This window comes from Babylonia areolata, chromosome 18 (genome assembly GCF_041734735.1).
Source record: "Babylonia areolata isolate BAREFJ2019XMU chromosome 18, ASM4173473v1, whole genome shotgun sequence".
NCBI classification, from domain to species: Eukaryota; Metazoa; Mollusca; class Gastropoda; order Neogastropoda; family Buccinidae; genus Babylonia; species Babylonia areolata.
Window position 1 is genome coordinate 34,841,003 of NC_134893.1, and position 13,117 is coordinate 34,854,119.

The 13,117-nt window shown below is 38.5% G+C and overlaps 1 protein-coding gene across 3 annotated transcripts in view; it reads left to right on the plus strand.

Moving 5' to 3' along the window:
- The window catches only part of LOC143292706 (islet cell autoantigen 1-like), a 34,429-nt gene that overhangs the window by 7,248 nt on the left and 14,064 nt on the right, over positions 1–13,117 (plus strand). For 2 of the 3 annotated variants that reach the window (XM_076603220.1, XM_076603221.1), the window contains exons 4-10: positions 40–112; positions 1,327–1,450; positions 2,138–2,336; positions 3,171–3,395; positions 4,376–4,461; positions 6,404–6,535; positions 12,906–12,991. In XM_076603220.1, coding sequence (XP_076459335.1) covers positions 40–112; positions 1,327–1,450; positions 2,138–2,336; positions 3,171–3,395; positions 4,376–4,461; positions 6,404–6,535; positions 12,906–12,991 — 925 coding nt within the window. The remainder of the gene's footprint in view (positions 1–39; positions 113–1,326; positions 1,451–2,137; positions 2,337–3,170; positions 3,396–4,375; positions 4,462–6,403; positions 6,536–12,905; positions 12,992–13,117) is intronic. The other variant, XM_076603222.1, reaches the window with a different exon arrangement.

The window sequence follows — 13,117 nt, forward strand, 5'->3', positions numbered from 1 at the left end:
ACTGTACAGGTGAGTAGAAGAAAGTGTTTGATGTTTCAGGTATTTAAAGCGATTCAGCAGTCAAGTATGTCACTGCTGAGAGTGATTGAAAGATACCAGGACAGATTGTGTGGTGAGTGTTTTTTGTTATGAAATTGATCTGCTTTTGACTATTTTATCTGTCTTTTCATATGTATTTTTTGTGCACTTCTTTATCTCATTGATGTAAAAATGAAATAAACCAGTCTGTGCAAAACCGAAGATCATCAGTTGTAGTTTTGCTCATTAGATGATTCACTATGCCTGATTTATACAATTTTTGTATTGTTTTGTTTTTTGATATGTTAGACTGACAGACAAAATGGCATAGTAATTTATTCAGTTGTTGTCTTATTGTGTGTGTGTGTGTGTGTGTGCATGTGTGCGTGTGTGTGTGTGTGTGTTTGTTTTAATAGAGTTTAGTTTGAGAGACAAAATGACATTGACATAGCTATGTATTAAATAAAATAGAATCTGTGTGTGTGTGTGTGTGATCTGATTGTAAGAGTACACATACCTCTCGTCAGTCTCAGTGTTCTTTTTCGAGCAGCTGTCAGTCTTTATCAGTGTTCTACTGTTTTCTGTCTCTTGGTCTGTAACTTTTTTTTTTCAGTTCAGTGCCTTTAATGGGTTTTTTTCTAGTTAGTGTCTGTCCCAGCTTATCTGTTCTCTAGTTATCCTTTCCCCTCAGTCTCCTTGTCAGTGTGGAAATGTCCTGCTGTTTGAGATCTGGTTAACCCCTCCACTGCCAGAGAAGAGTGGCAAATATGAACAAAGGCTTTTTAGCCTTTTTCCCCTCTTTTTTCTTATATACAGGGGTGTGAGAACTAAGTGGAAACATGTAAATGCGCTTTTCCACATGAAAAAAAAAAAGCATCCAACTGGACATGACTTCCATGCTTATCAGTGAATCAAGAGAAACAGCATTGTACATTACTTGTCTGGCTTTTATAAGCTCCGCTCTGATTTACAGTGGTATACAGTCAACACCTTTTGAAAGAAACCTAGAGGCAGTTCCTGATATCTGTACAAATTTGATGACAAAAGCCGCCACCTTGATTTCGTCTGTCCCAATAATGAAAGACTTCTTGACGGTGTGTTGGTTCAGATTGTGATCGATGATTGACACTGATAGGGTGTTCTTGGTTCTGATTGATGATGTGTTGTTGGTTCAGAATCAGAATGTGATTGTTGATTGATGGTGTGCAGGTTCAGATTGTGATTGATGATCATTGGGTTGTTGCTGGTTCAGACTGGTGAATTGATGGTATATTGTTGGTTCACATTGTGACTGATGGTGTGTTGCAGCTGTGGCTCAGGAAGAAAATGCAACAGGCCGCTTCCTGAAGTCACACTGCAGCCATGACAAGACCCGCGCAGGGAAGATGATGGCTGCGGTTGGCAAATCACAAAGTTTTTCTGCACAGCAAAGGTTTGTGTGTGTGTGTGTGCATGTGCATGTGCATGTGAATGTGTGTGAATTTGTATGGTCTTTGTGAGTGTGTGTGTGTGTTTGAATGAGTGTAGTGTGTGACTGTGAATGTGTGTATGTGAAGGTGTATGTGTGCGCTTGAATATGTGTTGTGTGTGTGAGTTAGTTAATGTGTTTGTGTGTGTGTGTGTGTGTGTGTGACTGTGAGTATGTGTGTGTGTCATGTGTGAGGAAGAGAGCGATAGTGTAGACAGTTTGAAGTGCAGTATCCACTATATTGTTTCCATTTGATATTGCTACCATTGCTGCTACTTGTGATATGTCCAGTCCTTTTTTTGTTTTTGGTTTGTTATAAATCATGAACAAAGTGACCGAACCTTTCCTCTCTGTTGTTGGTGTAGATTGGCCCTGTGTGTCTGCTGTTTCTGACATGTCTGATCCTATTTCAGTTCACAGAGAAAGTGACTTGAACCTTTCCTTTTTGTTCTTTGTGTAGACTGGCACTGTGTGTCTGCCACATCTGACATGTCTGATCCTATTTCAGTTCACAGAGAAAGTGACTTGAACCTTTCCTTTTTGTTCTTTGTGTAGACTGGCACTGTGTGTCTGCCACATCTGACATGTCTGATCCTATTTTCAGTTCACAAAGAAAGTGACCTGAACCATACCTTTCTGTTCTCTGTGTAGACTGGCGCTGCGTGTTCCACTGGTGCGGCTGTACCAAGAGGTGGAGACGTTCCGTTACCGTGCGATATCTGACACTCTGGTGACCATCAATCGCATGGAGGGTGCCCGCACAGAGTACAGGGGCGCCCTCCTGTGGATGAAGAATGTGTCTGAGGAGCTGGACCCAGACACCTACAAGCAGCTGGAGAAGTTCAGAAAGGTATGGAGAACATGCTGTGTTCTTTTTGGGAACCACCTACTCTTAATGTAATTTGTGTATGATAGTAAAGTATTTCTGTGACCATCAGAACAGTAAAGTATTTCTATGACCATGAGAACAATAGACACTTACTCTTAGTATGATGTATGTATGACAGTAAAGTATTTCTATAACGATGAGAACAATAGACACTTACCTTAGTATGATGTATGTGTGACAGTAAAGTATTTCTATGACCATGAGAATAATAGACACTTACTCTTAGTATGATGTATGTGTGACAGTAAAGTATTTCTATGACCATCAGAACAGTAGAGGAGACAGCTGCTGTCCTGACTATCTGGGCTAGAATTTGATTACAGTGGAGAGTGTCTTACCCAAGTTACATCCCCAAGAGCATTTTAGGACTGTCAGTGCTGGAATGGTCCCCAAAGTCCAACTAGCTCACAGGGCTGCAGTAAGAGCCAGTGGAATCTTGCCTCCTTGTTTGAGAGTCATGGTTTTTCACAAAAGATGCCATTACCGATAGTTTGGACTGTTCATATGCCTTAGCATAGCCCCCTTACCCTCCACACACACATGCACACACACACGCACACACACTCTCTCTCTTTGTAAAATAATGTGAATATTAAGAAACACAATTTCAGTTTGGACTTAAACTTTGCATTACCTTTGCTCAGTAGAATGAATGAAAAGTACACAGATAGTACTAAATGCAGTTCAAGTGCATATCAAACTGATTTCATTTCATTTCACTGCCAAGGCTCAGCAGTCAAGGAGTTGGTTACCTGGCCTCTTAACAGTGTTGATGAGGCTGTGCTGTGTCCACAGGTGCAGGCCCAGGTGCGGAAGACGAAGCAGCGGTTCGACAAGCTGAAGCTGGACGTGATGCAGAAGGTGGACCTGCTGGCTGCCAGCCGCTGCAACATGTTCTCCCACGTGCTGGCCAACTACCAGTCCACCCTGCTCCACTTCTGGGAGAAGACCTCGCGCACCATGTCCGCCGTCGCCGAGAGCTTCAAGGGCTACCAGTACTATGAGTTCAATATGCTGAAGGTATGCCTGTGGTAGCAAGCTGTAGCTGAGACTTTCAAGGGTTTGCATGTTTTCTAATCAAAATTAAATTAAAACATAATGAAATTACAGAGTTAACTCCCTTGTATGTTTTCAGACAAAAGTAATTGTGGATAGGTGTAGGCACAAGAGGGTTAAGGTATACCTGTGTACAGAGCAGCGTGTGAGTTTAAATACATGTCATTCATGGCATTATGTCTAGCATGCTGAAGGCGCGTTGGTGTACAGAGTAGTATGTGAGTTTAGATATGTATCACTTACAGCACCCTGTCTACCATGCTGAAGGTATGCCTGCACTGAGAGCGGTGTTTGGGTATAAATACATTTCACTTACAGTACTGTCTTACAATGATGAAAATATGTCTGCACTGAGTGCGGTGTTTGGGTATAAATACATGTCACTTAAAGTACTGTCTTACAATGATGAAGATATGCTTGCACTGAGTGCGGTGTTTGGGTATAAATACATGTCACTTACAGTACTGTCTACTATGCCTGCACTGAGTGTGGTGTTTGGGTATAAATACATGTCACTTACAGTACTGTCTACAATGATTAAGGTATGCCTGTGCGTTGGGTTATGCTGCTGGTCAGGCAACCAGCAGCATCAGCTTTGCAGATGTGGTTTAGCGTATATGGATTTGTCAGAACACAGTGACGCCTCCTGGAGTTACTGATAGTGATACTAATACTGCCTGTGTAGAGAGGTGTGTGAGTTTAGATATGTATCACTTATGTCTCCCTGTCTGCCATATTGTAGAACTTTTACAAAAACTAGGTTTAATTACACATACATTTGTCTGTGTAGAGAGCAGTGTGTGACGTAGATATGTATCACTTATGGCACACTGTCTGCCATATTGGAGAGCTGTTATGAAAACTAGGTCTGCCTGAATAGATTGCTTAGATTAAGCAGGGTTTAAACACTGGTAGTGGTAAAAGCAGGAGTCTTGTGGTTTCAGGAACTGACTGACACAAGCAGGAAGCTGGCGGAGGAAACCAACAGCAGAGCTGAACTTGAAAAGGACACAGGTCCAGCCTCTGATTCGTAAGTGCATCATGGAATAATGCTGTTTCAAGGAGTCATTCTCACCTAAACAACTGTTCTTAGGTATTGGTGATACAGTGAAGTCAGGATAACAGAATTCAGCTGTTTCAAAAAGTCATTCTCACCTCCATGACTGTTCTTAAATATTGGTGACATGGTGGAGTCAGGGTTTTGTTTTATAATTACTGACCTGTTGTGGAGCAGAAATGGAAAAAAAAAAAAAAAAAAAAAATCCAGTGGTAATTAAGATGATTGTCTCCTTCACAAGAAGATAGATTACATGGAGAAAGATAGTCAAGGAGATAAGCAGATCTGCTTGACACATAAAAAGAAATATGAGACATTACCTTTTTTGAAATTGTTAAGTTTGTGGTTCGGCCAGGTTTATTGGTATATATTGTGAAGATCAGTATGTTCATTGTATACAGTTAATGATTTCAGAAAAGATTCCTTTACGTGTGTCAAAGGGGATCTGTGAGTCACATTGCCATGTATACAGGTATATGTTTTTGCACCTGTGTATCCATATCAATTACATACACATACCATGAAAACCCAAATGGTAATGTTTCTTTGTTGACAGACATTTGATAGTTCAGTCACCAATACCAAGAACTGTTGTGAAATTTCATTGTATATCTGTTTGTCACACATCTCTTTGTTCTTGTTGAGTTTGTGGTGTGATTCAGTTGGCTGTTGTAGATTGACGGAGATCTTTATGTGTTGTGATATTTGTAGATAGGCGTGTTTGTGATATCTGTAGATAGGCGTGTTTGTGTTGTTGCATTCATTGCTTTCCAGACTTGCTTTCCATTATTTTATACTTCATGTGTGTGCAAGCGTTGAATTCTAAATTTTTGGTTTGAAAAAACATTTTATCTTGTAAGCATGTTTCCCTCTTTTAATTAAAAAAAAACCCTCAAAATTTGTGATTGCACTACTTATTATCTTGAAGTCGGTTTCTATACAGTCTTTGTGGATGTACAAAGTGCGTTTGGAAAATGAATGCATTTGGCACATTATATAATTATTCAAGTTTGCATTTATTAATAAAAGAGCATATTTGAAAAAAATAAATGAGTTCAATCTTTTAAGGAAATAGCTACCGAAGACGGCCACTGTCAATATAGACAGAATTTATAATGCATCAGAACCTTGACTCTGCGAGCTTGTTCTTCTCTTTTAGTACATGCCCAATAACAGATGTGTCGGCTGAAGATTTGGCCAGAAAATACTGTTGTGGGTGACAAAAGCATGCAAACATTTTCCAGTGGATCTATGTTTCTCTTTTGGCAGAATCAGCAACACGTTTCCATGCTTTGTGTTATAAGAGCAGTTGTTTGAAATAATGTGCTGTTTCATACATAAAAACTATAAAAGTGTTAAGAAACTGGACTCCAGCAGTTAGTTAAATTGGGAACTGCCTTGTGTCAGCATTTCAAACTTTGAAAATGAGACAGGTTTAAAAAAAAAAAATTATAATGTGTTGTGTTTAGTGGTTTGAGATTGACTTTTTTTTCTTCTTTTTCTTTTTTCTTATTATCATTTTTTGGGGTTTGTTTATTGGTTACTTAGAGAGGTTGGTGTTTCTTCTTTCTCATTTTGTATCTTTTTTTAATGTTTTTTGATTTTTGATTTTTTGTTATTGTATAATTGCAGTGGATTTGTTAGTGTAGCTTTTATTCTTGTTCTTCCATTTAACATTTTTCCATTTAAAGTTGTTTTATGAGTGTGTGTGTGTGTGTGTGTGTGTGTGTGTGTGTGTGTGTGTGTGTGTGCGTGTTGGTATGTGTGTGTTGTGTATGTGTTTGTGTGTGTGCTTTTGTGTGTAGATGTGAACACATGTCTGCAAAGTGATACTATGTTTAGTAACAGTGTTGTTGTATTTTCATCATTCTTGCCCTGATTTCCTGATGTAACGCTATCACTGACCTTGTGACAGGGAATTGTTTAGTGATGATGAGCTGCTTGATTGCGATGGTGAGAAGGAAGAGCCACAGGAGTGCAAGGACTTTGCAGGGAGGCAGCTGAAAAAGCGTTACACTAATGAATACCATGAGTCTGAGACTGATAGGTATCACCTGCATCTGCTGTGTACTCTGTCCAAGCTGTCCACCAACCTGTATCTCTGGGATCTGGGAGAGCTGTCTTTTTTTTGTTCCTTGAGTTTCCTTCTTCAGCTATTTCAGTTCTCGCCGCCTTGTTTTGCTTGAGTTGAACAGAATTTTTGGCTCATGTGTGTGTTTACATCAATACATGCCAATTGAGTCTGTGTAATGACCTGGTGTTTCGGTTGTCTGTGTTTGTGTATCTGTGTGTGTGTTCATAGTAAACTTTAACAAATTCATTTTCTCTGGAAATACTCACCCCATCCCCCTTCCACCACCACCCTCCCCCCATCCCCCAGCTGGATGACAACGATGGTCATCATCTCGATGGACACACACCATCAGTATTTTTGGTGGTTGTTGTGCAGCAGGAATCACACATGAGCCATGAAGGCATTGCCTCTTGTTGTTTATGTTTCTGGGTCTTATGTTATCGTCATTTTATTTTCTGCAGTGATATGCCTTTTGTTATGTTTTAAGAAATGTGCACAGCTGTTCTGCTTTAAGTCACACTGCATCAAGCTTCAACTACGCACAGCGAGTCTGTGAAAAACACAGTGCACCCTTTTATTTAAGAAATATATTATCTTGGGTTCATGAGATATTACTGTGGGATAATTATTGTATGACCAAGCATTGGTTGCATTAAGGTGTATATAGGCACTGTTTGTCTGCATGCTTGTGTGTGTGAGTCTTGTTTGTAACAGCATCAAAGAAATGTGACTGATTCGTACATATTTGCAACATGAACAGGTCTGAGTAACATAACTGTTTGGCTGTGTTCCAAACTTTATACAACTGTGTGTTTTACCAGAGCACACTTTATGTACAAAGATGTGTCTTTTTCCAAAACATGTTTGAAATGACTCATTGATCCATTGTCCTCAATTTTTTAACACAGCTGTTTAATCTGTTTGTTTCTTTCTCTGATGAAAATCTCCTTCCTCTTGGTTTCTTTCTGATTGTTTTGTCGTTTAGTGATTTTGCCCTTCCTCTCCCATCTCTTTCGGTTTTGTTTGTTTTTCTGATAATCATTTTCCTTCCCTCTCAGTCTCTCTCTTCATCTCCCTCCCATTCAAGCTCTGTTAACCAGTCTCTCTTCTTCTTTCTCATGCCATCTTCTCTGTCAATTTCTCTCGCACCCCTTTTCATTTTCTTTGACATTTCCGTGCAGACCTGTACATCTATGTGGTTATGTTGAAGTAAGTAATGAATTCACTTTGTAATAGTAGTACTGAGTGATGCACTGCCATGTCAAACTTGTTTTGTTGTCAGAACAGTTGGATTGGGGGTGGATGGGAGTTTGTGACTGAAATTATTTGCTGTGTGTGGGAGGAGAAAGAATGTTGTTTAATGTCCCATCGCACATACTGGCGATTGTGGACAGTTGCTCTATGTGAAATTGTATGTGTGTGTGTGTGTGTGAGACATCTTTTTGTGTGTGTGTACGTATGTGTGACTTTTTAAATTTTATTCATTTAATGTGGTAATGTCCATATCATTTTTTGTGTATTATTTTATCATTGCTAGGAGTGCTATGAAATATAGAATTATTATGATTCATTGTCAAATGCATTCCATTTGCAGTGAATAGAATTTACTTATTATCATATTTATATAAAGAAAACAAAAAAATGGTTGTTTAGATGGACATGTTTTGATAGGCATTTTGGTATTCATATACTGATCTATACTTTACATGGCTGTGTAATTTTTTTTCCATGTGAGCATGATGGAAAATGAGAATGTTATTCCAAAAAAGATAAGGCCCTTTAGGTTAACTTCCCGCCATTGTTTTTAATTAATGAAAAAGAAAACTATGATTGGCTATAAGGTAATAGGGGAATGGAAATTGAACAGTAGCAAAGAATACAGTATTGATGGCTGATGGTGATGAACTATACAGCACAGAGTTGAGCTTGTGTACCGCTTGAGGTGACATTCAGCATGCCCTGACTGTAAGGCCCCCGTACACACTGTACATCAAAGCAGGAATCCTCTCAGTCAGACAACAACAACATGTCCTCACTCTTTAGACAGAATTCCTCCTGGTTTTGTCGCCCCCCCCCGCCCCCCCCAACCATTTTGCTTATGTCTTCTAATGATTAATGCATGATGATGCTTGGAAATCTGAAGTTTCAGACATTGAAGAGTATTTTAATATCATTACAAGTTCTGCCGGTAATATGTAAGATTGTTGTGCCTGTTGAGATTATTTTTGAAGAGTTTTGACTGTTGAAGATGTCGGCTAATAGTGAAGTCAATATCACATAAGTTGTGGAAAGTTTGGTGTGTTTCTTTTTAGTTTCTTTTCTTTTTGATTTTTATAGAACATTTTACAGCCTGTCGTCTATCAGGTTGCCACTCATAGTATCTTCTTGTTTCTAGTGTGTGTTGAGCCAGTGCTTTTTTTTTTTTCTGCTGCATATTGAACGTCCTTTCTTTTCTGTTTTTGGACTGGCTTTCAGAACGAAGACAAATATTGAGCCCGATTTGATTGATCTCGATTGTTGTGATAAATGTATGAGGTATGTTTTGCCACTGCTGGTCAAACTTGTAAGCAGAGGTTCTCTTTTACAAAAAATTCAAGCAGTTGTTATTTACATTTGTTGTTATTGTTGTTTTTATTTTTTTTAATTCTTTTAATACATTTTTTCATTCACATTTCTTTTCATTTTTTAATCAGTCTTATTTTCAGTTGTTCTTGCATGCAGATTCCTGCAGTGAGCACATACTTTTAAACAAAGTTTCTATTGACTTTTTTTTCCCATACATATATTTTTTCCTTAAAAAGCAGAGAAAGAGTTGACATTTTCTGGCTGTTCTCCTTTAGGCTCATATACTCCCAATCCAGTTGGTGAAAGAAAACAGAAAAACCAAAGTCCTTTTTTATTTATATTCGGGAAATCTTTTTTTTATATATTATAACTGTGCATTGCACATAACTTCACTGAATTTGTGATTAAAAAAGATAATTTAAAAACTTTTTCCCTCACTAGGAATCAACTATGCTTCGTGGCCTTTTTCTGTTTCAGTTGGACAAGTCCAGGAGAATAGAATGTGTATATAGATTTGTTACTAAGTTTTTCTTGTGGTTGAATTTAATATCTTCCATTTCTTCATGCATAGATGTGTGATAGTCAGTTGTGTCCGACTATAACCATCAGATGAGCAAAGGAGGCAACTGCTGTCTCAACTATCTGGGCTAGAATTTGATTATAGTGGAGAGTGGCTTGCCCATGTTACATCCTCACTCGCTTGGCCAAGAGGGTTTTAGGACAGTAGACGTTGGGATGGCTCCCAAAGGCCAACTAGCCCCACTGCAAAAATATCACAAGCTGTTAGCTGATGTGAAGGCCATTCGCTGTGTTTTTGAACATCAGCAATAGTTTGCAGATGAATTTAAGTTTGCTTGTGTCAGAAAGAAAACCATGTAGTTTTAAAGGAAACAGTTTCATTTTGGTTTGTACTTCTCTTCCTCAGTTTCAAGGAGGCGTCAAAGTGTGCAGACTGATCCATATAGGTTGAACCACATCTGCTTATACATTTATTTTTAAAATTCTGGTTTCACGCACAACTGACAGACAGCATACACACATGTGTACACATACACTCATTCACACACCCACATACAGATTCTGAAGTCAAATGTATTGCAACAGTTTGCATTGCTTTCTTAAGTATCAGTTTTATTTGTTTTTAGTCATCTTATATTGCATCCTAACTTTTGCACATGAATTTTTTTTTTATGAATCTGTCATGAGTCCAGTGAACTAGGGTTATTTGAATGTTGAAATAGCTGTAGTGTTGATTCCCAGAGAGAAAAATGAAATCAGCAGCTGATGGAATGAATCAAACATTTCAATTTTCAGTTTCGAGGAGGTGTCATTGCATGTGCACTGATCCATTTAAACTAAACCGCTTCTGCTGTTTAAAAAAACAGAAGAAAAACAAAACAAAACAAACAAACAAACAAAAAACAAATTAAAAAACAACAACAAAAAACAAAACAACAACAAAAAAAACACACCCGAAAACAAAACAAAACAGGTGCAGATGCATGATCGTTGCATAAACACAACATGCTGATCAGGCTTAGAGTGCCTTCTCTAGACTTTGGTCAAAAGAGAGAGGTATGGGGGTGGATGGAACATGGCACACACCTGTTGTTTGAATATGTCAGAAGAAAAGGAAGAGTGGGGCAATGTTGGCTGATGGCTTGATGGGAGAGTCATTAAACTTACATGTGTGTGTGTGTGTGTGTGTGTGTGTGTGTGTGTTATTTTAAACACATTTGAACTTTATGCATGGGTATTCTGGTGTGGTGATGTGCTTATGCTCATGCATGTGTATACATTTGTGCATGTTTTATTCATTTAGAAAAGAAACAACCCTGATAATGTTTTAAGATTATTTTGCATCACATAACATCACTTTGCTTCTCAGTTCATAATCTTCTTCAGCACATGATTTTGACTTGAAAGAAAACAACTTTTTGCTAATCTGTTTTGTTTTTAGTCATTGACATGGGAAGAAAGACACCCTGTAAGAAGAATATGCTTCCAGTGTAGTGTTAGGAAGATGCTGTTTGTTGCAGATATGTATTCACGTTTTAAACATCCCATAATTTATGGATCCTGTTACAGATGTATACACGTTCAGTATTCCATAATCCATGTCACTGTATGTTAAGGAAACATGAACATGTCCAGCACACATATGACAGTGTTCAGAATGATAACCAGAGCTTACTATAATTATATGAATGTGATGATGAGAGTGCTTTGTAACTGCTATCTGTACATGAACACACATACACACACTTGCATGCATGCATGCACACACACACACACACGCACACGCACACACACACACACACACACCAGTTAATCTGCAACCGTCTCCTTTTTCTTTTCCCCTGAAGTGTCCAAACCAGGGACAGTTTGTTGGGTGTGCCATCATGACAGGACACATGTGTTGTCAGCATGAGAGTGTGTTGCACAGAAGACATGTTTCCAGTTCATTAAGAGGAACACACACGACCCAGTGAATGTTACTATTGTTAGATTGGCCTGAGGAAATTAGGGGTAGGGGTGGTAAGGAAATCCTGCTGGGTACTGCACCTTGAATGTGCACGTGCCACATGTCCACTGAAACTGATTTGATTCTGTGGTCAGCTTTGGGTGTGAGAAAGAAAGAAGCGCTTTTGGAAAGGGAATGGAGTGGCTGAAAAGATGTGATAAAATAATGTGAATGTGTTTTACAGCATAAGAGCCACATAATTATATACAATGGCTTCAAGTTCATGGAAGAATCAAATGATGAATTGTTTCAGTATTCTTGGGTATGGTTCCTTGTGTGTGTGTGTGTGTGTGTGTGTGTGTGTGTTGAATATGCCAGCATATAAAAACAGTTATGTTAAGAAAGGTTACCAGTTCATGGTATCATTAATATGATAATATGAATACAGTAGTATCTGCTGCATTTTAAGTTTATTGAAAATCACTGAGGTTTGTCTGTGTATAGTTTATATACCATCACATGAAAAAAAAGTTAACATTGAGAAAGGTTACCTGTTCAAGGTAGCTTTAAAATAAATACAGTGGTATGTGTTTAGCCAAATTTTCAGGTATTTCAAATCTGCTTGTGTTTAGCTGTAATTATTTGTGTAAAGGAAGTTCAAAGAAACAAAAAATTGTTGGTCAGGAAAGTGAGATTGGCTTGTATGTGGTCATGAATACAAAAATTGCTTATGTAAACCATTGTATTTGCTATCTTTACACCTGACTGACTCTATTATGCTGTTACGTGTATACTGTGTATAGTAGTGATGTTGATTCTATTCCATATAGTGTGTGTTTGAAAAACCTGGGAATGCCAGTTTTTGCTGTAAACCTAGGAATGCCAGTTTTTGCTGTTTAATATTGTCATTCAGATGCCTTGTGTATCATGCACTTAGAGAACATAAACGAACCCATGACAACAAAAGGGTTGTCCATGGCAAAAATCGGAAGAAAAATATCCAGTTTGACAGGATAACGAACACTGCAGACAGGGGAAAAAAAAGAAGTAAAATAAAGGGTGGTGCTGCACTGTAGTCACGCTCTCTCCCAGGGGAGAGCAGCCCCAATTTCACACAGAGAAATCTGTTGTGACGAAGGGTAACACAATACTCAATACAGTACAAAGAGCTGTAGTGCTGTGTGTGATGTAGCACGAAGGTGCATTATTGTTCATTATTCTTATGTACTTTGTAACTCTGTGTCCTCCAGAGCGCAGAACAATGCTGATGGTTTAACATGGAGTGTGTGTGTGTGTGTGTGTGTGTGTGTGCAGGTTGTTAGCCCTGGACGATGGGGAGGACAAAGACAAAGCCACTGCCAATGGAGACAATGAGGAACAGAGTGTTAAGTCATCAGAGGGTAAGTGTTATCAAATCACTTTTTATCAGATCAAATCCAAAATAATTAATCCTCATGGACATTGATTTGTGGAGTCACAGGCTTGTTATAAAACGTAAACAACAAAATGCCAAAGCTCTGTGCTTT